Source organism: Macaca nemestrina, chromosome 16 (genome assembly GCF_043159975.1).
Source record: "Macaca nemestrina isolate mMacNem1 chromosome 16, mMacNem.hap1, whole genome shotgun sequence".
Taxonomy (NCBI): Eukaryota; Metazoa; Chordata; class Mammalia; order Primates; family Cercopithecidae; genus Macaca; species Macaca nemestrina.
Window position 1 is genome coordinate 85,416,761 of NC_092140.1, and position 25,545 is coordinate 85,442,305.

At 39.0% G+C, this 25,545-nt stretch overlaps 1 protein-coding gene across 11 annotated transcripts in view; it reads right to left on the reverse strand.

Moving 5' to 3' along the window:
* Positions 1 to 12,032: 12,032 nt before the first annotated feature.
* LOC105491738 (N-alpha-acetyltransferase 16, NatA auxiliary subunit) overlaps positions 12,033 to 25,545 on the reverse strand; it is a 249,151-nt gene continuing 235,638 nt past the window's right edge. For 10 of the 11 annotated variants that reach the window (XM_071081439.1, XM_071081438.1, XM_071081440.1 and 7 more), the window contains 7 exons: positions 21,467 to 21,680; positions 19,836 to 20,029; positions 16,762 to 16,870; positions 16,237 to 16,335; positions 15,319 to 15,462; positions 14,250 to 14,347; positions 12,033 to 13,642 (listed from right to left, as the gene is read on the reverse strand). In XM_071081439.1, the coding sequence (XP_070937540.1) occupies positions 13,445 to 13,642; positions 14,250 to 14,347; positions 15,319 to 15,462; positions 16,237 to 16,335; positions 16,762 to 16,870; positions 19,836 to 20,029; positions 21,467 to 21,680 (1,056 nt within the window). In that variant the 3' untranslated portion in view covers positions 12,033 to 13,444. Of the gene's footprint in view, positions 13,643 to 14,249; positions 14,348 to 15,318; positions 15,463 to 16,236; positions 16,336 to 16,761; positions 16,871 to 19,835; positions 20,030 to 21,466; positions 21,681 to 25,545 lie in introns of those variants that run through there. The other variant, XR_011614870.1, reaches the window with a different exon arrangement.

A 25,545-nucleotide genomic window follows, 5' to 3' on the forward strand; every position in this document is an offset into this window, starting at 1 on the left:
CCAGGCTGGCCTTGAACTCCTGAGCTCAAGGCTTCCTCCCACCTCAGTCTCCTGAGTAGCTGGGACTACAAGTACACACCACCACACCCAGCTTAAACATTCATGATTTTTCATATGCTTTTTGAGGTTTAGTCTGGCTCTTTGGTCTTTGGTTCAGGAAACACTGTCAGGGGTCTTTGGGGCTATGGGAGGAGCCATCTGGAGCCTCTGATTGCAACCCCCAGCCCATACACAAATTGCTTTTAAGACACAATTGCCTCCTTAGGCTCAGAAGGTTCTAACCAGCTACCTAACAAACAAACAAAAAAATATTGTTTTAAAGGAGCTCAAATGCTTACTAAACTAAGGATAACAGCTCCTGTCTATAGAGTACTGCCAGATGGACTACAATAAGACTACAATTAGAATTGATGCAAATTCTAACTGCATCACTCAGGAGATACAGTGGATAAATGACTTGCCCAAAGTCACCCAACTTGAAGGGCAGCACCAAACCCATCTTACTCCAAAACCTGTGTTCCTTCCTCCACACCCTAGTCTCAGATCATGTGCTGGGAAGAGATTCAAGAACTAGGAAGACGCTTTCAGATACAACAGTGAATGGCCTCCCTTGATCCTCCTGCTACTCCCCCAGCCCCAACCCAACGCAGCCTCTCCACCTTCTGCAAGCTCTTCATCTCCTGTCTTGTCACCTCTCAGAGCAGAGGGTCTCAGTCCCAGCTGCACATGAGAACCCCGGAGGAGTTTTTAAAAACAAACCACACCCAGGTCCCACCCTGGTCAGATCAGTTAGATCATAATATCCGGAGTGAGAGTCCTGAGCATGATACATATATTTTTAACTCGCTCCAAGAGATTGGAGTGTGCAGCCAGCATGGAGAATCACTGTCCCAGAGCCAAACACTGGTTCTCCGCCAGGTCCACACTGGTTTTTAAAAGAAATGTCATTGCCCAGCTTCTATCCCAGGCCAAGTAAGTCCAAACCTCTGATCATCATCTTTTAGAGTATTTCTCTCTACAGTTTAATGTAGGGTGTTGATAGAATCACTAGACTTTGTAAACCTGTTTTCTTCAGTTGGCTTATGGAATATAGTTAGACCATTACTACACACTGATAATTACGAAAAAAATAATCTCTGTGAAGGGCCCGGTATGGGTTTCTTAAGCCCCCGAAGATGTTTTCACAGTGTTCAGTTTCCTTCCGCGTATTAGAGCACTGGAGGCCTCAGAGGTCCCAAGAGAGGGGCTAGCCACGGAGTTCCTATTGTCTAAAAAAATAATAATAACTCAAGGCACAATGGAAAGCCACCTTGATCTGTAGAATCCATTAGGAGCCCAAGTCCTTGTAGGAAGCCAGAGCCCTGGCAAGGTGAGGTGGGAGATACAAAAAGAATAATAACAATGATGATGGCAATTAAAGTGCTTGACATACATTTAGTCCTCACTGCAGTCCTGTGAAGAAGGTACCACTGTCCCATTTTGTAGATAAGGAAACTGAGGCATAGAGATGTTAGAGGCATTTGAACCAGAGTGACTCCATCTTGAGCAGGGGCTGGGTGAAATAAGGCTAAGAGCTGCTGGGCTACATTCCCAGCCAGTTTGGCATTCCGAGTCACAGGATGAGATTGGAGGTTGGTACAAGACACAGGTTGTAAAGAACTTGCTGACAAAACAGGTTGCAGTAAAGAAGCCAGCTAAGACCCACAAAAACCAAGATGGCGACGAGACTGACCTCTGGTCACCCTCACTGCTACACTCCCACCAGCACCGTGACAGTTTACAAATGCCATGGCAACATCAGGAAGTTACCCTATATGGTCTGAAAAGGGGGAACATGAATAATTCATCCCTTGTTTAGCACATAATCAAGAAATAACTATAAAAACGGACAACCAGGAGCTTTCGGGGCTGCTTCTGTCGATGGAGTAGCCATTTCCTATTCCTTTACTTTCTTAATAAACTTGCTTTCACTTTATTCTCTGGACTTTCCTCGAATTCTTTCTTGTGCAAGATCCAAGAACCCTCTCTTGGGGTCTGGATCCAGACCCCTTTCCGGTAACAGAGAGATTCACTAACACGCCAAAGATCACACCTCTGCTAAGTGGCAGAGAAGGGATCCAAAGCCAGGCAGTGTCGCTCACCCTGGCCCTAGGAGCTTACAGTACAGTAGCAGTGATAAGACATGAATCCAGATAATGCCCCAGCAAGGGAGTGTGCGGAAAATGAGGTATGTAAGTGCTGTAAGGTAGCTCAACACATATTTGAAGCAGATTAACTCCATCAGAGGCAGCAGACCAGCCTTAAAGGTTTAATGCAGTGGTCCTCAAGCTCTGCTCCTGGAGGGTCTGGGCAGGTTTTCAGCTAGATACAAATGTTTGCCAATGAAATGGAATAATGGCAGCCTTACTCTATTGGTGGGAAATAAACAACTAATGATGTTTTTCTTTCATTTCAACTTTTTCTGCCACAAAATATTCCTGAAGCTTTTATTCCTGCTACAACATATGTGCTCATAAATGAGGGGGGGAAAAGTACAAATTAATATTAATGAAGGTCACCAACAGATAATCCTGCTTAGTTCTCTTATTTTGTTTGTTGTCAATGGTTGCCATTTCACATTATGTAGATAAGGTTGTTATCATTTCTTCTTTTTTGAAAAACATATTCTTTTGTTATTTCCCTGTTTGGAAAACTCAGTTATCATTTCTGCTAATGAAATGACTACTCTTGTAAGTAGAGATAAACAGATCAGAATCTTACGATGCTCTCAAAGTATACTCTGACTCCAGGTGCCTCTCCCTGACTTAGGTGAGACCCTCACCAAAGTGGTAGTAAGGAAGGAGACCACTACTACTCCTGCTGCCCTCCTCCCCCCACCTTGCCTAGTTCACAAGACAGGAGGAAAGCAAGAAAGAAACAAAAGTAAGATAAATAGCCAGACAACCTTGGCACCACCACCCGGCCCTAGGAGTTAAACAAAGTAATAATAATAACATCAACCCCTGGCCTAAACTACTTGTGTTATCTGTAAATTCCAGACACTGTATGAAAAAACCATATTAAAACTTTTTGTTAGCTGATGCATGTAGCCCCCAGTCACGTTTCCCACGCTTGCTCGATTTATCACGACCCTTTCACGTGGACCCCTTAAAGTTGTAAGCCTTTAAAAAGGCCGAGTATTTCTTTCTCGGGGAGCTCGGCTCTTAAGACGCGAGTCTGCCGACACTTCCGGCCGAATAAAAAACCTCTTCCTTCTTTAATCCGGTGTCTGAGGAGTTTTGTCTGCGGCTTGTCCTGCTACAGTAGAACATGCTCCAGATTAAACCTCTCCCCCACCAGTACCGATGGAGGAAGATGAGAGTGGCTAAGAACCCACCGAATGAGATACTCAGTTATCCTGGCAAACGCGCAGACAATCATCACTTTTGGGAGAGGCTGGGTCAGGTTCACATGACTCTCAGATCCCCCAGCGACTGAAGCTGAGGATGCGCAGTTGTGCTGAGACACATTCCTCAGGACCTGCAGACAGATAGATGCCTTGCAGCAAAGCCAAGAGGTAGACCTGGGGATGCAAGGGGGAACCTAGAACCCGCATGTGCAGGATAACTGTTGGAAGCTAAACTCACACATAGACAGGGTTGCCATATTCTTCTCTGTGGAACAAGTCACATTGCTGCATTAAAAGACTTGGTTCACTTTTGTCCCATATTCATAACTCCCATTGTCTAAACCCAGGAGCCCGGAAGAGGCCTGAATTGACTACATGGTGCACAGAACCATTACTGGCCCTACTCCGTCAATCAGGAGAGGGCTGCTCAGGCATAACTCTTGGGGATTATGATTTTGTGATGTATAGTAAGAAATATAAATAGCTGTTCTTTGTTCCGTTTCCTGGCACACGATCCCTGAAACTCTTGAAATCTCCAAAGTGTTGTGTCAGCGTCTTCTTTATGCTAATGAGATGTCTGGTGGGCGGGGAACGCTGGTTACCAGCCACGTGATCAGAGGATTGGAACTTTGAGCCACCTTCCACCTCCAGGGATAGGGGAGGACTGAAGGTTGAGTTAATCACTAATGCCAGGGATGTGATCAATCGTGCCTAGTAAAGAAGCCTCCATAAAAACCTAAAATGACAGGGTTCGGAGAGCTCTCCGGTTGCTGAACACTTGGAAGTGTTGAGTGGGGCACCCAGAGATGGCGGGGAAACTCACGCCCCTTCCCACATCTTTCACTCTGTGCGTCTCTTCATCTGTATCTTTTGTAATGTCCTTTATGATAAATGGGAACTATAACTGTTTCCCTGAGTTCCGTGAGCCATTCGAGCAAATGATGGAACCCAAAGGAGTCATGGGAAGCCGTGACATATAGCTGGTCGGTCAGAAGGAGCAGAGGCCTGGACTTGCAATGGGCATCTGAAGCGGGGACCGTCTTGTGGGACTGAGCCCTTCACCTGCAGGGTCGGATGCTGACTTCAGGGAAACAGTGTCAGGATTCAGTTGAATTGTAGGACACCCAGCTGGTGTTGGAGAATTGGTTCGTGTGTGGAAAACACCCGCACATCTGGTCACAGGACTGTTCTGTGTTGAGGGCTGAGTGAACTGTGGCAGGGAGGGGACTTGTGGCGTAACCAAAATGGGTCTGACACAGTCTTTGACTCTCAGAGCCTTCTGGTTTGAGGGTCCAGAATCATGGGATGCTGTTACCTAGATAATCCTCCTCATGCTACAGGCAAGGAATAGGGGACCAGGGAAGTTGTGACTTGCCTGCAACCAGTCCCCATTCTTTCCACTCTCGTATCAGGACCCTCTCCCACACAAAACTGCACTCAGACACATCAGCCAGGTCATGGGCTTTACACATAGCAAAGGCTGTATCTGGGATGCTTAACCTCTGCAGAAGGCAATGATCAGGACATATTGGATCCGAAATCTATATATTACACAAGGAGGAAATACAGACACTTCCAACACACGGCAACAATCTCATTTCCCTGAAACAATTAAAACAAAAAACAACTCTGGCCAATGTACGGTCCTTCTTTTCATCCCCAAGAAATCAGAAAAGTAAAATTTGAGTTGGAAAGCTTGCCCTCCAGTGGAGAAATAATGAACTAACCACACACTTCAAAGATTCAGAAAAACAATTACCATATGCTAACCAAGTGTTAACTGGAAAATTTTTTAAAAGTATAAATAAAAGCTAAGGAAAGAATATGAGCACCTGCTGTGAGCTTAGCCTGGACCCTGCCTTTAGAGAACCTCTTGTTGAAGAAACAAGACTTTAAACACACACAAGACCAGGAAAATGAGTAAGACACGGCATGATTACTGAGCATCGGACAGAGAGGAAGGAACACTCAATTCAAAATTAGAAAGAGTGGGTTTGGATCCTGCTTTGTACTGAGAAACTGTGTGGCCCTAGGAGAAGCTTACATCCTATCAGTTGAGTGTCATGGAAAATGGGGATGATAATACGACCTCTTTCACAGGGCAATGGTGAAGGCAAATAAGAGATCAGAGAAAATACTTAGTGAGTGTGAGTGTTGATCAATGACATTTATGAATATTTATTTTGCGCTGAGCTCTGTGATTCATACTCAAAACAGACATGGTTTGAGACCTTATGGAACTTACAATCAAACTAAGTAAGTGGTCATCACAGGGCACCCATAGGTCCTTGCAAGATTTGAAAACAAGCTGAAAAACGATGCCCTTTCTGAACATGCTTAAAATGCTCGTGGAAAGAAACCAGTAGAGAGAAAGAGACTGAAATGGTACAGGACGTGATCAAATCAAGTACCCTAAGACCTGAGGGAAAGAAATTCAGAACACAGGGAAAATTACCCTTTTGGGGAAGAAAAATGTGACAAGAGGAAAGGAGGAAAAAATTCTGCCATCAGAAATAAGTTTATAGATTTAGTACAGGAAAGATTAAGAATTTGAATCTGATGGCTTCTATTTTTTGTTTAAATGGGAAGTGAGATTATAATTTCCTTATCTATCACCCAGTCTGTGGTATTCCATTACAGCAAGAGAAAACAGACTAAAATAGATGGAGATGAAAAGCATTGACACCCGGGAGATCAAGAAACTGAGAGGCCAGAGTATTGAGTGGGTGCACCAAACAGATGCCGAAACCACTTGGAATTTCGGCATGATTGGAGAGAAGGGAAAGTCTGTGAGTCAGAGAGATGTATAAATGACAGCAACAAAGAGTTGTCAAGAGTACAGCCCAATAGTGTTATCCTCAAAGAAGCAAGGATTTGTTTGTACAATGGTGAAGAGTGATGGGCTAGAAATGGTGGAGAGTGAAATGCTCTGAATGCTCTTTCCAGGGAGATGGTGAGAGAATAAGCAGTCTCCACTTGGAAGGGCTGCATAATGGGTAGAGATCTGTTATGATTTTCAGTTAAAATTAAAAGATAAGGGGAAATGGTGAAGGCAGAGATTGAAGACGTATGGAACTGTGAAAACAGATTTAGTACAAGGAAGATTAAGAATTTGCATCTGCCAAAGTCATGCAGTTGAATATTTTTAGAGGGTAAATTGCAAAGAACACAAGGAAAGGGTATAGAGAGGGGCTGACCTAAGGAAGAGAAAACAACAGATGGGGATGAGAGGATGGGAGAGGAAAGAGAACCAGAGGGCGCTTATGCCTTGAGTGGAACTCAGAGGTGGTTACAGGTCTGCCAAAAGTATGATCCCTGCAGATCCCTGGTGGATTAGGAGTAGGGGGTGGGGCATAAGGGATAGGGGAGTAGTCCTGAATAAGCTCCAGAGTGGGTTGATCATATGGCTGTAGGTTCACAGACTCCCAGAGGCTGAGATTGAGCCAAAGCCACTCAGGGGCTGGCTGTGAAGCCACTTTAGCTACTTTAAGGTAAAGAACTTTCACTTACCACAACGGCTATCCTACAGATGTAAAGTCACAAAGTGCTGCTAAAATATTAACAGACACCTGTGTTCTAGAACTAATATCTACACATTCTGGGAAAGAAGAAAGGGCTAGTAGGCTTTTCCTACCATCAGGGATTAAAATAATTTTCTTTAACAAGATGTTAACCAAATCTGTTAATGAGACTATCTGCAAGAGTAAAACTCAGATCTCATGACTATCCTCTCAGAGAACAGGAGCCAGGAGGCGCTAAAATCCATTGTAATTCTTATACTAAGCTTCTTAGTTACTTAAATTTACTGTCCAAATGTTTTCTTTCTCCTGCCTATTAAGGAACTTAAAAAGACACACTGCAGGCCAGGCGTGGTGGCTCACGTCTGTAATCCCAGCCCTTTGGGAGGCCCAGGTGGGAGGATCACAAGGTCAGAAGATCGAGACCATCCTGGCGAACACGGTGAAACCCCATCTCTACTAAAAAATACAAAAAAATTAGCCAGGCCTGGTGGCAGGCACCTGTAGTCCCAGCTACTCGGGAGGCTGAGGCAGGAGAATGGCGTGAACCCAGGAGGTAGAGCTTGCAGTGAGCCGAGATTGTGCCACTGCACTCCAGCCTGGGCGACAGAGTGAGACTGCATCTCAAAAAAAAAAAAAAAAAAAAAAAAAAAGACACAGTGCAATAGTAGATATGGAAATAACCCAAGTGTGCATCAACAGATAAATGAATGAAGAATATGTGGAATATCAGCCTTAAAAAAGAGGCCGGGCGCGGTGGCTCAAGCCTGTAATCCCAGCACTTAGGGAGGCCGAGACGGGCGGATCACAAGGTCAGGAGATCGAGACCATCCTGGCTAACATGGTGAAACCCCGTCTCTACTAAAAATAAAAAAAACTAGCCGGGCGAGGTGGCGGGCGCCTGTAGTCCCAGCTACTCCGGAGGCTGAGGCAGGAGAATGGCGTGAACCCGGGAGGCGGAGCTTGCAGTGAGCTGAGACCCGGCCACTGCACTCCAGCCTGGGCGACAGAGCGAGACTCCGTCTCAAAAAAAAAAAAAAAAAAAAAAAAAAAAGAATGAAGTCCTGCCATTTATGCCAACATGGATGAACATGGAGGACATTATTCTAAGTGAAATAAGCCAGTCACAGGACAAATTCTACATCATTCCACTTACATGATGTTATCTATAATAACCAAGCTCGTAGAAGCAGAGAATACAATGGTTGCCACGGGTGGGAGTAGGGGAAGTGGGGAGTTGTTCAATGGGTTAAAGTTTCATTTATGCTATAGATGAATAAATTCTAGAGATCTGCCGAACAACATAGTGCCTACAGTGAACAATATTATATTAGGCACTTCAAATTTTTAAGTGTTAAGAATGCTTCATGTTGTGTTGTTACCACAACAAAAAGGACACAAGGGAACTTTGGGAGGTGCTGCATGTGTCTCTTTCTTTGATTGTGGTGATGGCATCACAGTGTTTGCATATGTCCAAACTTAACAAATTGCATACATTTAATATGTGCAGCTATTTGAATATTGCCACCAGGTCACCTATTCTCATCTCAAGACCTTTGCCCCTCCTAGTCCTTCTGGAACACTCTTCCCCTAAATATCTGATCTGCAAAGCTGGCTTCATTTAGATATCTGTTCAAATTTCATTTCATTAGACAGGCCTTCTTGGACCATCCTACTTAAAAACAGTAAACTCTTTCAATCACTCTATTTTGTGTAGAGGTTTTATTTTATTATTATTATTTTTAATTATTATTAAAGAGATGGGGTCTTGTTAGATTTGAACTGTTGGGGCTCAAGCAATCTTCCCCCATGAGCCTCCTAGCTGGGACTCCAGGTGAGTGTGCCCACACCCAGCTTGTGTAGACTTCTGTATAAATACTAGCTCAAGCTAATTGTACCTTCAGCAACTCTACTCTGCTTTTTCGTTGTCTGCTTTATCTTCCAGTTGAGAGGGAAAGGGGCGTATTACGATCCTCAACTACATTGTTGGCATTTCTATTTTTGTCTTCAGTTGTCTGTTTTTGCTTGATATACTTAACTTTGTGAAACATGGTCTCATTCTGTCACCCAGGTTGGAGTGCAGTGGCACAATCACAACTCATGCAGTTTCAACCTTGTGAGCTCCAGTGATCCTCCAATCTCAGCCTCCCAAGTAGCTGGGATTAGATCTTGCTATGTTGCCCAGGCTGGTGCTTGATATACTTTGAGGTTGCAAGTGCATGTAAGTTAATGATGGTTTGTATCTTTTTGTTTTTGTTGTATTTTTTAAAACCAATGTATAATGTGTCATATTTTGCATTAAATTCTATTTGGACTATTACCTCAACTTTATTCTAGTTCATATCAGCCTTGTGTTGCCAGTCTTTTATCTCAATTTTTGCTTTCAAGTATGCATCTTGTAAAGAACTTTTAATACAGCTTGAGAATCTGAGTCTTAATTGGCTAACGTCTAATCAACGTTTATTGTAACTAGTGCTACATCAGATTTTTTGCCATCTTATTTTCTATTTGTTGTATTTAACATTGCTCCAAAAGTATTTTCCATGAAGATCTTGGTATGTTACATCTTCTGAGATTCATATGCATGAGTATTTTTAACGTGTTGTCACAGTCTAAAGCTAATTTAATTGGATTTAAATCTAAAACTCAAAGTTATTTTTCTTCAATGCTTTTTAAAAACCTTCCATTTTCTTTTTTTTTTTTTTTTTTTTTTTTTTTGAGATGGATTTTCACTCTTGTTGCCCAGGCTGGATTGCAATAGTGCACTCTCGGCTCACCACAACCTCCGCCTCCTGGGTTCAAGTGATTCTCCTGCCGCAGCCTCCCGAGTAGCTGGGATTACAGGCCTGTGCCACCACGCCTGGCTAACTTTTTGTATTTTCAGTAGAGACGGGCTTTCTCCGTGTTGGTCAGGCTGGTCTCAAACCCCCAACCTCAGGTGATCTGCCGGCCTCAGCCTCCCTAAGTGCTGGGATTACAAGTGTGAGCCACCGCTCCCAGCCTAAAACCTTCCATTTCCTTACGTTCAGTGCTTTAGAGAAATCTGATGTCACTGATTCTCTTAGAGAGTAATCTTCTTCTGTTATGTTTTTAGACTTTTGATATTCTTGAATTTCACTTTAACCATGTTACTATCTATACTCATACTCTGACTTATCTTCACAGAAATGATCACTGCTTGATATTATGTATTTGTTTCCATCTCTCACCCAACTGGAAATATAAACCCCAGGAGAATAAGGACCTAATTTTCTTCATTACTGTATCTGTCATACCTAGAACAGTGTCTGAAATATAAGTACTCAACAAATACAGACTGAATGATTCTTTCCTTCTTATCACAATTTACTAGAATGTGAGCAATTCCAGTGATTTTGTCGAATTTTTCAGTTATCCTCGACATATAGGAAACTGCCTGGCATGTAAAAGGCACTCAGCAAAACACCTGTAATCCTTAACTTATAGAAAAGTAGCTTGCACATGAAAGACACTGTTAGGATGAACATACTGAGCAAAAGGAGAGTCCTATCACCTAGCAAAGTGTCAAGATACTTGGATTACAATATATACATAAAAGTCATCCTGGCTTTAGGCAGGAAAACATTGAATTCACAGGTATTTCTAATATTTCACTTTGCAGAAACTTTCGTAGCTTTAGGGTCCACAAACTACAGCCTAGCCTGAAAGTCAAATCTGGCCCATAGCTTATGTTTCTAAGTAAAATTGTATTGGTACACAGTCACACCCATTAGTTCTGGCTAGGCTGCTTTTACAGTACAACAGCAGAGTTGAATTGTGAGAGACCAGTATGAGGCCTTCAAAGCCTATTTACTGCCTGGTCCCTTACTGAAAGTCTGCTGGCCCTTGTTCTAGCTAACAACTCAATCCAAGATCTACTATGGCTCTTGACTCTGTAGACTTCTGCCCATTACATTCATTCAGTTCCTCAAGAAACAAATCACAGAAAACCTGAGGCCAAATTCTTAAATTATCACCCTATGCCTGGAATCTTTGTGCCTTTTCCTACCTGTTCTGGTAAACTTGACTGGATCACCTGGAACAAACGTTTTTCTTGTGAGACTAAAGACTTCTCCTTTGGGGCTGGCCTATTCTCCTTTAACTTTCTGGAGACTAAAAAGGCCTCTCCCAAGGTTGGGGGAATGGTGAAGGTAGAGGGTGGAGAGACACGACACATCCTGCCTTCCTCATCCTAACGAAGATTCCTGCCCATGCCCCAGGTTTATGATGTTTATTTTATACTCGAAGTAGAACGCAGACAGGAAGAACAGAATCAGTATATACTGACCAATACATTGTTTTCACTAATTTCCATATCCCTTTACCTTGCCTCCCATATGTGTACCTCAAATTTTACTACTCACATCTCAACTGCATCTGCCCCAGAACTCTCAAACTCTAAATGGCTCCAATGAAATACTTTTTAAAAGGCTGTCGCTGAAAGCACAATTTCCACATTATGAGTGACATATTTTATGCAAATGTCATTTTGCTGAAAGTAACATGAATTATGTATGTATCAGGATACTTCTGACAAAGATGAACTACAGATGTTCCTCGACTTATGCTAGGGTTATGTCTCAATAAACCTGTTGTGAGTTGACAATTTCATAAATCAAAAATGCATTTAATATACCTAACCTGCTAAACATCATAGCTTAACCTCGCCTACCTTAAATGTGCTTAGAACACTTACATTAGCCTACAATTGGACAAAATCATCTAACGCAAAGCCAATTTTATAATAAAATACTGAGTATCTTATGTAAAAGTACTGTATTGTATATCACCAGCCCAGGAAAAGACCAAAATTCAAAACTCGAAGTACCGTTTCTACTGAAGCATATCACTTTCACACCATGGTAGAGTTGAAAAATCTTACACCATCCTAAGCCAATGATCATCTGTAGTTACAAAATTATTAAAATACTAAATGACAAGCTACTGCAGCACAAAAATATACTGGGTAGGTGGTTACTGAGAATTACATTTTTTATAAAACTTGAAAAGATTAAGGTGATTAAGTTTTTACTTCCTCGAAGAATATTTTGCAGAAAATATTGGTAGTGTGAAGCAGTAACAAAACACAAACATAAACATAAATAAGCAACTGTGTACAAAATAATTTATTATAGCATTATCTACGTTGGCATTATTTTACAGTGAGTTTTTCCTGTCGCAAAAAGTATGAATCTAAATAGATTAGGGTGAAAGAAAACGTGTGTCTAAATAAAATCTCCCTTTTTGAATGTATATTTGTCTTAATAAAGGGAAGCATTAATATTACAGACATATTTACAAGGTTCTGAACATAAGTGATTCTATTACTGTTTTCTGTACAAGATAGAACAAAAAGCTATTCACCCATCCCCCCCAAAAATACTGTTTAACAACACTATGTTTTAATAGTTAAACTAATGAGTTTCAAATCTCATTCTGCTGAGATATAAAAATGCATTTAATGGTCAATGCATGGCTATAAGAATGTTTCATTTTAATTTGTTTTCTGCCCTATAATGCTCCCCTGAAGCATACCTCAGTATAAGCTACTTGTTAACACTGAAGTAACTTAGTTAAGAAAGCATTAATTCTTGCCTGTGGGCTTTTAAGACTGGGAGAGAGATGCAACAATTTTACCAGTGAATTTCCATGACTGACAGGCAAAACAGCCTTCACATTCTGAAATCATCTACATAAAACAAGAGTACCCCTATTCAACCAGAAAATACAATTTTTATGAATACTACAAAGGAAATAGTAAACCACGAAATATTACAATGAAAAAAAGGGCGAATTAAATTTTAAAATAAACTTCAGTATCTGCCAAGAAGAATTCCTTTTTTATGAGATGGAGTCTTGCTCTGTTGCCCATGCTGGAGTGCAGTGGCGTGATCTCGGCTCACTGCAACCTCCACCTCCCAGGTTCAAGCGATTCTCCCGCCTCAGCTCCTGAGTAGCTGGGATTACAGGTGCGTGCCACCACGTCTGGCTAAATTTTTGTAGTTTCAGCAGAGAAGGGGTTTCACCATGTTGGCCAGGCTGATCTCGATCTTCTGACCTCAGGTGATCTGCCGATCTGGGCCTCCCAAAGTGCTGGGATTACAGGTGTGAGCCAGCCTCCATATTGTTTTTAACATATAGTTAACACTTTAAAACTGATGCACTTTAATTAAAAAGCAAGCAAATAATAAAACAAACAGATGAGGAATCAAAGCACAGATCCTGAAATCAGAATCTAAAGAAAATAATACAGTGGGGTTGTATACAACTTAGCTTAGTAAGAAATTATCATATAGAAGCGACAGCTACCACAAAACTGTGTAAGAACAAACAGGTAATTTTAACAGATGGTTGTGTAAATTGGCAGGTCAGGTAAAGAATAAAATAAGCTTACAGAATATGCCATTTAAAAATCCTAACCAAATATTTCATTTCATACATGTATTAAAATGCACCCTGGAAAAGAAACCCTGATCTCAATTCAGCTTTGAGTCTATAGGAGTCTACTTTCTAGGAGATTTCAAATTTCATTTGCCAAGACATCATAATTAGCTGTATGGTTCAGTGCCACATTAGGATTGTCAACTTCATTCACAGCAGGCAAGAAGGCAGATGTAAAAGGAAGCAGGTTATGACAGGCCATCCTATATTCTTCATATTGGGAACTACAGTTCCCAAAGCTGCCATCAAGCAGTGCTTCAGAAACCTTTATTAATGTCTAGTGAAACAAAGGGAAAACACAAATTATTTAAAAATAATAAGCTCACAATTAATAACCACTTTAATCAAAAGATGCAATGTGTTAATCAAACTGAGAAAAGCTGCCCCAGTCTAAAATAATGCCTTGCAATCTACACAGCAAGCGATCACCTCAAAAAAGGCACATTAAAAAATCAACCCTGAAAAAGGCAGTAAAATTCCAATAACTGAAAAACAGAACCTTTTAAAACTGTGATCACTAAAAATCAAAGTGTCCTTTACTAACAATAGCTCACATTTACTGAGTACTTAACAACGTGCCAGGCATAATAAGCACTTCACGTTTTATTATTTCAGTTAACTCTTACATGGATTCTGTGAGAGCAGTGGTATTTTCACCCTCATCTTAAAAATGAGGAAAAAGAAGCTAAGAGACATAACTTGCCTAAAGTTACACATCTCATAACTGATAGAGCTAAGAGACATAACTTGCCTAAGGTTACACATCCAGGCATAACTCTGAACATCCAGGTATAACTCTGAAGGCTTACTTAAGAATTATGCTGTAAAGACACGTTTTGTTAGACCACAGTGTAAGCATAAATCAGCCAATGAAAAAATCTTACCTTTACATTTTTATCTTTTATAGTTTCATCCAGTCTAGTGGCTATAGCAATTGCTTTCTCTTGCCTTGACTTGTCCAGAAAATACATCATTTTAGCACCTGAAATACCAAGGCATTTCAAAATGAATTAAACACCTATACTTTACATTTTATGTGATATCAAGTGGCCAGTGACTTAAAATATGGTTTTAAGTGTTTAAACAGTGGTAAGCTGGAGCTGGCTCCTACCAGCTCATGAGAGCCAAGTGTGACATTTCTTTCCTACCTCCTATTTAGTAGCATCCCATTGATAGCTTAGGCCATGATCAGAGTATTTATATCATGAAAATACACTACAAATCAGAGCTTTTCCCTTCACAAAAAGATGGTTATTAAACATCTATCAGATGAACAGTGATTTAACAACTTCCTTCCCTTAGAAATAAAATTCAAAATGTAAATATGGACTGCCCTGTGGTATCAATCAGTATTTTAGCCAAAACTATGAAAAAAGATATTCTAAAATAAAACATCTAAGGAATTACTGTCACAGAGGAGGAGAGTGGGGGTGGAGAAAACAGGAAAATGTTTGCATATTCAAAAACAAAGTAAAATTTTAAAAAATAAAACACAGTTTATATTTCTCCTATAAATTAGAAGAAAAAATATACTCCAGCTTGGGTGACAGAGTGAGGCTCCATTTCAAAAAAAAAAAAAAAGAAAAGAAAAAAGAAATCATTCATAACCACACACCCCAAATCAACATTAAAGCTTTCGTAGACACTTCCTTTCAGCCTTTTTCCCATGTACAGTTGAGATTACATTGTATGTTCAATCCTGCACATGTATTATGAAAGTATTTGCCCATTATTACAAACCCTTTAAATAAACATCACTTTAAATCTGATATTACATCCTATGAATCCATCACTGTTTCCCCTATTATTGAACATAACATTAAATTTGTCCACATTTCTCTCCCCATACTTACAGTAAGTACTGTTCATTTGCTTTAAATTTTGGGGGTGTCAAAACTTTCTCTTTGTTCGCTTTTTCCATAGGCATTTTAACCCTGGGGGCTACATACAAACCTGAAAGTAGATGCTGAAGAGAGGTAGCATTATGTTTCAGAAAATCCTCATTAAAACTTTCCAAATCCTTGTTGACAAATATTTTCTGCATTTCTTGAGATAGAACTTGGCTCACAATGTCTGGAAGATTACTATGATTAGACACTATAAAAACAAAAACATTTGGATTTTTTGTTTTTGATCTGTCCTTCGGGGGAAAAAAAAAAACCTATTGAAAACCCTTTATGGCCGGGCGCGGTGGCTCACACCCGTAATCCCAGCACTTTGGGAGGCTGAGGTGGGCGAATCACTTGACGTCAGGAGTTTGAGACCTGCCTGGCCAACATGGTGAAACCTCATCTCTACTAACAACAAAAAAATTAGCCGGGCATGGTGGTACGCGCCTGTAGTCCCAGCTACTCAAGAGGCTGAGTCAGGAGAATCGCTTGAACCCGGGAGGTGGAGGTTGCAGTGAGCCAAGATCATGCCATTGCACTCCACTGTCTCAAAAACAACAACAACAAAAACCCTTTATTATTAAACTTGATTTTACATAGTAAAATTATTGTTCCTTTGGAATATAAATACATCCTAGCAAATGCACTCATTTCTACCATCTCCTGGTAACATGTCTATTTTATAGACACATGTTCATTTAACTATGTAAATTATTATTTATTTTGCTTTATGTTATTGCAAATCTCTTTAATGTCCACCAGCTTAATGTAAAACAACTTATATTTGCTTCTCTCAGTAGCATCCCATTGACAGCTCGGGCCATGATCAGAGTATGTGTATCATGAAAATACAAATCAGGGCTTTTTACTTCACAAAGAGAGGGTTATCAAATATTTATCAGATCAACAGTGATTTAACAATTGCCTCCCCTTAGAAATGATATAAATCATAAATGTAAATATGGGCCTTTTTTATACTTACCAGATTTAGAAAATCTAATTAAACATTCATGTAACCACGGGTTATTACTGTTAATGGCAAAAGCTCGTTTGACAGACTGCAGCATTAACAGAAACTTGCCTGTGTCAGAAAAAATACAAAAGTAATAGCATTAATACTTACATGTTATTTTCCTCAGTTTATTTTAGTCTCACTTAAGTCCAATAACAAAATGCTACCTTTTTTATAACACTCTTAAGCAAAATTTAAAGTTGACTCTGGCTATCAAAGTCAACTATGGCTTTCTAAAGAAAAGCTTGAAAAATCATAAAAAATTGCTTCAGGTAGACAATTTGTATGATTGTTCAAACTATTCTTACACTGGATTTGATAGTACTATTCTAATTTATTACCCACTTAAGTTTTGAGTAGCCAAGGAAAAGAGCCTTTGTAGAAGGCTGAAATGGAAATCTAAGAAACAAAAATAGAACTAACTGACAAAGATTACACTGAATATGGTCACAAGTATAATTAAAGATTAAAAACTGAATTCAAACTATTTATTACCTTTTCTTAAATATATTTCAAATGCTAACAGATGAGTGTCAATGTTATCAGCAACAAGGTTCTTAAGAGGTATAAGGAACTTAACGGCTTCCTCTAATGGATTTTCTACCTATTTTGAAACAGAAAGGAAAATTACTTAAAAAACATCAGCACAAGTCAAATTTCCCCTAAAATTTTATATTAACATATGTCTAAAGTAATTTAGATGGCTTTCTTTATAAAACTAAAAAACAAGAAAACATTTAAAAATCATCTGTAAATAAATTCAAAGAATACAATCAATACTTTTCAAAACAGAAATAGCTTTTTTTCTGGCTACAAAATCAAGATAATTTTACTAAAACAAAAAAATACATAAAGTTATTCCACAGACTTAAAGAGATGGTACATCATGTACTGACAGTCCCTTATATACTATACATATCTAAAGTAAGGAGACAAATAAAATGGCATCAAATAGTAAAGAGACGTTAATAAAATTTAAAATGCTTATAATATAGTTGACCCATGAACAACAAGAGCATTAGGGGAGCTGACCCTCCCCCATGCAGTTGAAAATCTGTGTGTAACTTCTGACTCTCCCAACTTCACTACTAATAGCCTATTGTTGACTGGAAGCCTTACCAATAACATGAACAGCTAATTAACACATATTGTATATGTTATATTATATACTGTATTCTTACAATAAAGTAAGATATAGAAAATAAAATGTTATTAAGAAAGTCATAAGGAAGAGAAAATATATTTGCTACTCATTAAGTGGAAGTGGATCATTATCCTTGTCTTCATGTTGAGTAGGCTGAAGAGGAGGGGCTGGTTTTGCTACCTCAAGGATGGCGGGGATGTAGGAGGTAGAAAGGGAAGCAGAAGAGGCAGGCACATTCCATCTAACTTTATGGAAGTACACTATAATTTCTTTTTTGCTTTTTTGTTTATTTAAAAATGTTTCAAATGCTAACAGATGTGTGTCAATGTGCCAAATGTACAAAGATGTACCAATCTTTCCACTGTTTGCTTTGGTTTCAATGCCTGTATCATAGAAGGGTCCATGTCATAAAAGTCAAAAATAGTCTTGAATAATCGGAACTCTTCTGCCAGAATGTCTAATGTCCGTCTGTTTTCTGGCACTACTGCTTCTATGTCTTCTTCCTCAGCATCTGGCAATAGTTTGGAAGCACTCATCTCCATCAAGTTGCCTTCTATTAACTCCTCTGTGGTGGCATTTATTAGCTCTTGAATTTCTCCAGGTTTCCTAATCTTGAAGCCCTTTACCGCCATCTCCACTTTTTTTGTTTGCCATATCCACAATCTCTTTTATGATTTCTTTGATTGGTTCTGTCATAAATCCTGTGAAGTTGTATACAACATCTGGACACCAGCAGGGACTTATTGTTTCAGGTTTGATGGCTTTCAATGCTTTATCTGTTAAAAATGACGGCATCCTCAATGATGTAATCCTTCCAGACTTTCATAATGTTCTACTGGCGTTCTCCTCCATAGCGCTGAAATTCCTTTCCACAGAGTACCAGACATAATGAGTCTTAAAGGTCCTTATGACCCCCCAATCTAATCTAGAGGCGGAATTAGAGACATGTTTGGGGTCAGGTAGGCCACTTATACACTTTTGGAGTTGAACTCATGAGGTTCTGGATGGCCAGGGGTTCTGTCCAGTTATCAAAAGAACTTTAAAAGGCAGTCCGTTACTGGCAAGGTACTTCCTCACTTCAGAGACAAAAAGCATTAATGGAACCAATCCAGAAAAAGGGTTCTCACTGTCCAGGCCTTCTTGTTGTAAAACCAAAAGACTGACAGCTATTATCTTTTCCCTTCAAGGCTCAGGGGTTAGTAGCTTTATAGATAAGGCCAGCCATGGTCATAATCCCAACTGCATTTGCACAAAATGGTAGAGTTAGCTTATCCCTTCCTGCCTTAAATCCTGGTGTTCGCTTATTTTCCTTACTAATAGATGTCCTTTGTGGCTTTTATTTTTCCCTGTTATAGAGCACTTTTTGTCTACATTAAAAATCTGTTCAGGCAGATACTCCTTCCCCTCAAGGATTTTCTCAATAGCATCTGAAACTTCCCTGCTGGCTCTTGGTGAGAAGTTGATTGTTACGTTATCTGGACATTTTTTAAGCCAAACATCTTTCTAAAGTTATCAAACCGTCCTTTGCTGGACCCTCGAAGTTCAAACCTATGTTGTTCAAAGGTCAACTGTATTAGACTTACAGTGAATAAACCAAAAAACTAAACACTTCCTTAAATCTGATCTCAAAACAACTATTAACACTTGAGAAAATCCTGGAGGTACTATCTCTTTGTAGCTAAAACATTTCTAATAAGACATATAAGGTAAAATGATTCCATATGTAATGGACAATTGTACTGCTGCTGTAACAAATTACCAAATATTTAGTGACTTAAAACAACTTACTATGTTATAGTTCTTATAGGTTAAAATTCCAACATGGGTCTCACTGGGCTTACAATCAAGGTGTCAGCAGGACTGCATTCTCTTTGGAGACTTGAAACGGGAATCCGTTCAATGCCTTTTTTAGCTTCTCTAGACTGCCCACATTCCTTAAGCTTGTGGCACCCTCCTTCCATCTTCAAAGCCAGCAACAGCAGGTTGAGTCCTCCTGACACTGCATCATTCTGACCTCTGCTGCTAGCATCCTCAACTTTTAAGGCCCCTTTTGATGATATTAGGACCACATGGACAATCCAGGCTACCCTCTCTATCTTGAGGTCAATTCATTACAACCATAAATTCCATCCCCCACCTTAATTCTCCCCTGCCATGTAAGGTTACATATTCACAGGTTGGGGGGATCAGAACACAGACACCTTTGCAGGGCCATTACTTTGCCTACTACAATTACAATTCTATGTACAACCTGCATTAGCCAAAATTTGTACATTGTCACTCAAAGATAATTGACAGCTATTGTTAAAACCTTGAAATATTTCAAATGGCTTCTTACAGATTTAAATAAATCATGTTAACTGTCAGAACAGAACCAAATAAAATAAATTTTACCAAATAACAAAGACAGTAAAACCCATCTCACCCTTTCTAATTTTTCAGGTATAAGTTCTTCCTTAAGGCCACTGGCTTCTTCTTCTTCTTCATCTCTTTTTTTCTTTTGATTTTTCTGTTGACGTTCTCTTTCTGCATGCTTTCTTTCTTCTTCTAGCTTAGCCTTTTTCTGGGCTCTTCTCTGCTTGCTAAGCATTTTCTTCAATTCTTTGGCTGACAGGTTTTCTATAAATATCCAAATGAACAAAAATTCTGAGTCAATGTTTGCATTTTCCTCGTATTCTTCTGTAATACATACTGTTTGTATGGTTGTCCCTTGGTATCAGTGGGCAATTGGTTCAGGACCCCCAACCCCCCACACCCCAAAACATCCACTGATACACAAGCCTGTGATATAAAATGACACAGTCTTTGCATACAACCTATGCACATCCTCCCGTATACTTTAAATTAGATCAGCTTTTAAATCTTTCACCTTCCTTTTGCTTTAAGTTGCATATAATGATTTCACTTTTTCATAAATTATATTATGGTCTATAGGTATGCCTAAAATAATGTAAATGCTATGTAAACAGTTGTTATACTGCATTGTTCAGGAAATATTAATAATGACAAGAAAGAAGTCTGGACATGTTCAGGGGAGATGCAATTTAAAAAAACATATTTTTGATTTGTGGTTGATTGAATCCACCCATGTGGAACCCACAAAAATGGAGGGCCAGTTGTATACTTTTTTTTCTGTTTTTTTGGCTGGGCAAGGAGGGACGCAGAGGAAACCCATGTAAAAGTTTTTAGAAAGTGTATCTCCAGTGACTAGCACAAAGTTGGGCACACAAAGGATAGCCAGTAAATGTTGCATTAACTAAAATTGACCAATTGTAGCCCACTTCTGCCTCCTACACAATACATGACTCCAGGCAAATCACTTTATCCTTTTCAGTATCAAGTCTTTCAAGAATAAGTGAGAATACATAAAAACACCTGTGATCTCTAAACACTATATATTAGAAATGAATACCTAGGAATATTTGAGATAGTTATCTAGGCACATTTCATGCTAACTATTTCTCAAATATTCCTAGATATTAACATTCTAGTGAAAACACTGTACAGATATTCTGATATTATTTTTAATAAAGTAGGTACTAGAAATTTTAAGATTATATATTTTTCCCGAAAGAGCTCAAAGCTATTTTCAGTTACAATTTTTTAAAAAAGAAAGAAAAAAACTAGTTCACAGACATATCTATGTTTCCTAAACTTGTCTTTTTAAAATTGTTGTAGCGACAGGGGTAATGCTATGTTGCCCAGACTGGTCTTGAACTCCTGGCATCAAATGATCTGCCTGCCTTGGCCTCCCAAAGTGCTGTGATAACAGGTGTGAACCACCACACCCAGTTCCTAAATTGGTCTTTCAGACAATAAAAACAAAAAGAATTCTAAGTTATTTCATTAAACTAATTTAGAAGCATCAGCTACAAAATATCATCCCACTTTTTTCAACTCTCTCCGCAACATTTTCGTTTTTTGGCATATGACTTATCTAATGTTTGTCTTCAACTCCAAAGACAATATATTAATATTTTTCTATGTGTTGTGTATGCTAATGGCATTCTGAAATTTAGTGTCCTTTTAAAATCTTTTAAGTTCCTATTCAGTTACCTGAGTTTATTTCTTGTTGTTTGCTTTCATTGGTTAAGGGATTATCATACAATTTCAAGTATATTTCAATCGCTGATCTAGCAGCCTTGAAATAAAAGGCATGTCTTCTGAGTATATCTTCTAATCTCAAAAGGTCAACATAGGCACGAAGGGTCATCTTTCTCATGCAGTATGTATGGAAGTCGAATTGGTCATCGGTTATCTCAAAAAAATGCTTAAAAACAAAAATCACAAAATTAACCTTTACATTTATGTCAATAATGTCTACCTTGTGAAAAAAAAATTGTAAAAAGCCCAAAAAACAATTTAAACAGTCACAATTTTCACTTAGCTGCCCTCTCCAATGTTTAACACTATAAAGGATATGAATTTTTTTTTGCATTCGACTTGAACTTTCTCTTCCTACAAACCATGCCCATTCCCTACAAATCATGTTTTGTGATGATACTCAACTTCTATATAAGTCAAAAGATCAGGTTATTTTTTTAACCTGAAAATTAGTATATATTAATGTTTTAGTTTTAATGAAATACTCTTCCTCCATATTCCCTAAAAACCAGCATGGCACAGTTAAACAGAGCTCTAAATGAAGACTAAATATGTGTAGGTTCACACTAAATATTTACAAATCTACTCAACTCTACGCTTTTCAAGGGCAATCCTTACCCACTGCCTGCCACAGGGCCTAATACATAGCAGACATTTAATAAGCACAGTATTTGCCCACTCAAGAGATAAGCTTCTTATTAGGGATGAGATCCTGAATTAGCCATTTAATTTCCTAGACCCTTAATTATGTAATCTAAGTTAAGAATAAAGAAATCCATACAGCCAATTTCTTAAGGTTGTTAAAAGGATCAAATAATGTATTTTAAAGTTCATTTTCAACAGTAAACTGTTACATAAATATAGAACTTGATGGTTTTCTCTTACTCAAAAAGCTCCCATTAACTACCTACATTCCATTTTAGCAGAAGTTCTGAAACTGGAATCTATATATAAACAAGTATAAAAACTTCTTCCTAAGGAGAGAGCTCAAAAGCTTTCATCCAATTTCCAATGGATCCATGGCCAAAAGAGGTTCAGAACTAATCCCTTCCATGAAAGGTGAATACTAATCCCCTGCCCCTCCCCCAACAAAACAATCTTACACTTGTACTGTTTCCCTTGCATGCATTTCCATCTCTGACTTCTTTTTTTATACTTTAGTTTTTCCAAAATCATATAGAAAAATGAGTGATTTAATACACCAATATAGATCAAGCTTTCCTACTAGTTCATGTTCCCTCTGTCCTGGGGATAGTTAAGTCACTGTGCAGAGGACACATTAGTAATTATCCATAATCATCTGATAATTATCTTGGTAATTAGAAACACACTATATACAGAATTACATTAAGTACCTGAGACTTTAAGAGAAAAATTATAACAAGAATAAAAATACACAGTATGGAGGGCAAGAAACAGAAAAAGTGAACATTTCACATTAGTTTATGACTAAAAAGCCACGCTTTAATGATGTTATATTTGAAAACTGCATCTTTCCCACCAATAAAATGAAATCATAAATATTAACATGAACTTTTTTTTAAAATCAAAGGATTACATATTTCATAAAGTTGTTAGTGGTTTCTCTTAATGTAAATCAAGTTATAACTAGCACAAGAATATTTTAAAAATTCAATACAGTTAACTAAAGAAAAAAGGCGGCGCTAAAGTCCTGGAACACATAATCAGATGAAAACATCTAAGAGATTACAGGACATTCTTTTAGGTTGAGAAACATCTGAAAAAGGCAGATGACAAACTTCAAGAGATATTCCTAGCAGCATTAATACAGATTTTAAGTCAAGTCTTGGAGGGGGCCGTATGTAACCACAAATATTTAAGCCACCTCTTTATCAGTAACAGCCCATAGGCTGCCTCTCTCCAGTTAATGTCTTCCATAAATTGGGTGACCAACTTATCCTAGTTTGCCAGAGGTTCTCTCAGTTTTTCCACTGAAAGCATTGTGTCTTGGGAACCCACTCAGCCTCAAGCAAACCTGGCTTGTTAATCACTCCATAACAAACTAATGGTGATAGACAGAATATGGCTACATTAAAAACAAGTGGGATACTGCAGCCACAGCTGATTATTTGCTTTTGAAAAAACAGTATATTGCAGAACACTATATAGAAACAACTAAATAATCTTGGGTTGAATTTTTTTTAACTTTTTCTTTGGGGTCATAGATACAGAGGAAGTAGCAAAGGTGTATATCCTTCCCTCAGTTTCCCCCAAAGGTTATAGCCTACGTAACTACAATACAGTATCAAAACCAAGAAACTGACATTGGTACAATGTGTGTATAGTTCTATGTGATTTATCATTTGTAGATTCATGTAACCACTACCATAAGAAACAGAACTAATCCATCACCATGACGCTCCCCCTTGGGTTGATTTTTCAGTCTCAAAACACAAAAATATGCTACACAACATCAACAGATAAAGTTAGTTTCCCTGTACCTTTTGGCCAAACATGAAGGGCGTGATAAAAATCACTTAGCTCACTGCAGAAAACTAAGTATTCAAATCTTAACATACAGCTCATGCCCTTAACTCTCTCCCCCTAAGCAAGAATTAAGAAAAGCCGTTCAGGCCGGGTGCAGTGGCTCAAGCCTGTAATCCCAGCACTTTGGGAGGTCGAGGTGGGCGGATCACGAGGTCAGGATATTGAGACCATCCTGGCTAACACAGTGAAACCCCGTCTCTACTAAAAAACACAAAAAAATTAGCCAGGTGTGGTGGCGGACGCCTGTAGTCCCAGCTACTCGCCAGGCTGAGGCAAGAGAATGGCAAGAACCCGGGAGGCAGAGCTTGCAGTCAGCCGAGATAGCGCCACTGCACTCCAGCCCCGGCAAGAAAGCGAGACTCTGTCTCAAAAAAAAAAAAAAAGCCATTCTTTATTTTTATTTTATTTATTTATTTATTTTTTTAAGACAGAGTCTCGCTCTGTTAGGACCTCTCTCCTAGCCCAGATTCTCCTTCCCACTACCTCTCAGGGTTCCCAGATGTGACTAGTAAGAGCTTATACAAAGAGAGGCAACAAAAACCTCTGGATTTAAAAAATAACTAGGTCAACTAGGAAAATAAGCAACTCAATTTACTTAATAGAGAATCTGTGGTTATAAAGCATGTCGTCAATTTGATAAAGATTAAGATACAGTGAGGCCGGGCGCGGTGGCTCAAGCCTGTAATCCCAGCACTTTGGGAGGCCGAGACGGGCGGATCACGAGGTCAGGAGATCGAGAGACCATCCCAGCTAACACGGTGAAACCCCATCTCTACTAAAAAATACAAAAAAACTAGCCGGGCGAGGTGGCGGGCGCCTGTAGTCCCAGCTACTTGGGAGGCTGAGGCAGAAGAATGGCGTAAACCCGGGAGGCGGAGCTTGCAGTGAGCTGAGATCCGGCCACTGCACTCCAGCCTGGGTGACAGAGCAAGACTCTGTCTCAAAAAAAAAAAAAAAAAAAAAAAAAAAAAAAAAAAAGATACAGTAGAAGACAAAGTTATGATCTTCCTATGTTTAGATCTATCAGAAGTCCTAGGTCTTATTAAAGAATTAGAAATATATATATTGTTGCCCTGTTTCATATCTAAGTCAGCACTCTAAAATAATGATAATCCAATCACCAGAAGTCTAACAGTAAAAGAAAAAAAATGGAAAGAAAGAAAACCCAATTCTTGAAAGATAAAATAGGTTCAAATGTTATTCTGAACACAAGTTTAAATCTAACATTTTGAAGAACGTTTTGTTTTAATAAAACTCAAGTTTCAAACATCAGATTGGGTTGGACTACAAAACCTTAAAATATAACCCTAAAATCTTATGAGGTGGGGCAAGATGAAAACAGAAAAGATACTACACTAGCTTATTCTAGAATTCCAACTTTTCAAATCCAATTACTAAGAGCTCAAAGCAGTATGTATCCTGGCTGAAACTGCCTTCAACAAAAGAACTCCTGAATGACTTCTTCAAAGCAGAATAAAGACCAAACCTTTATTTGAACTTATTTCACAATTCACTAACCTTCT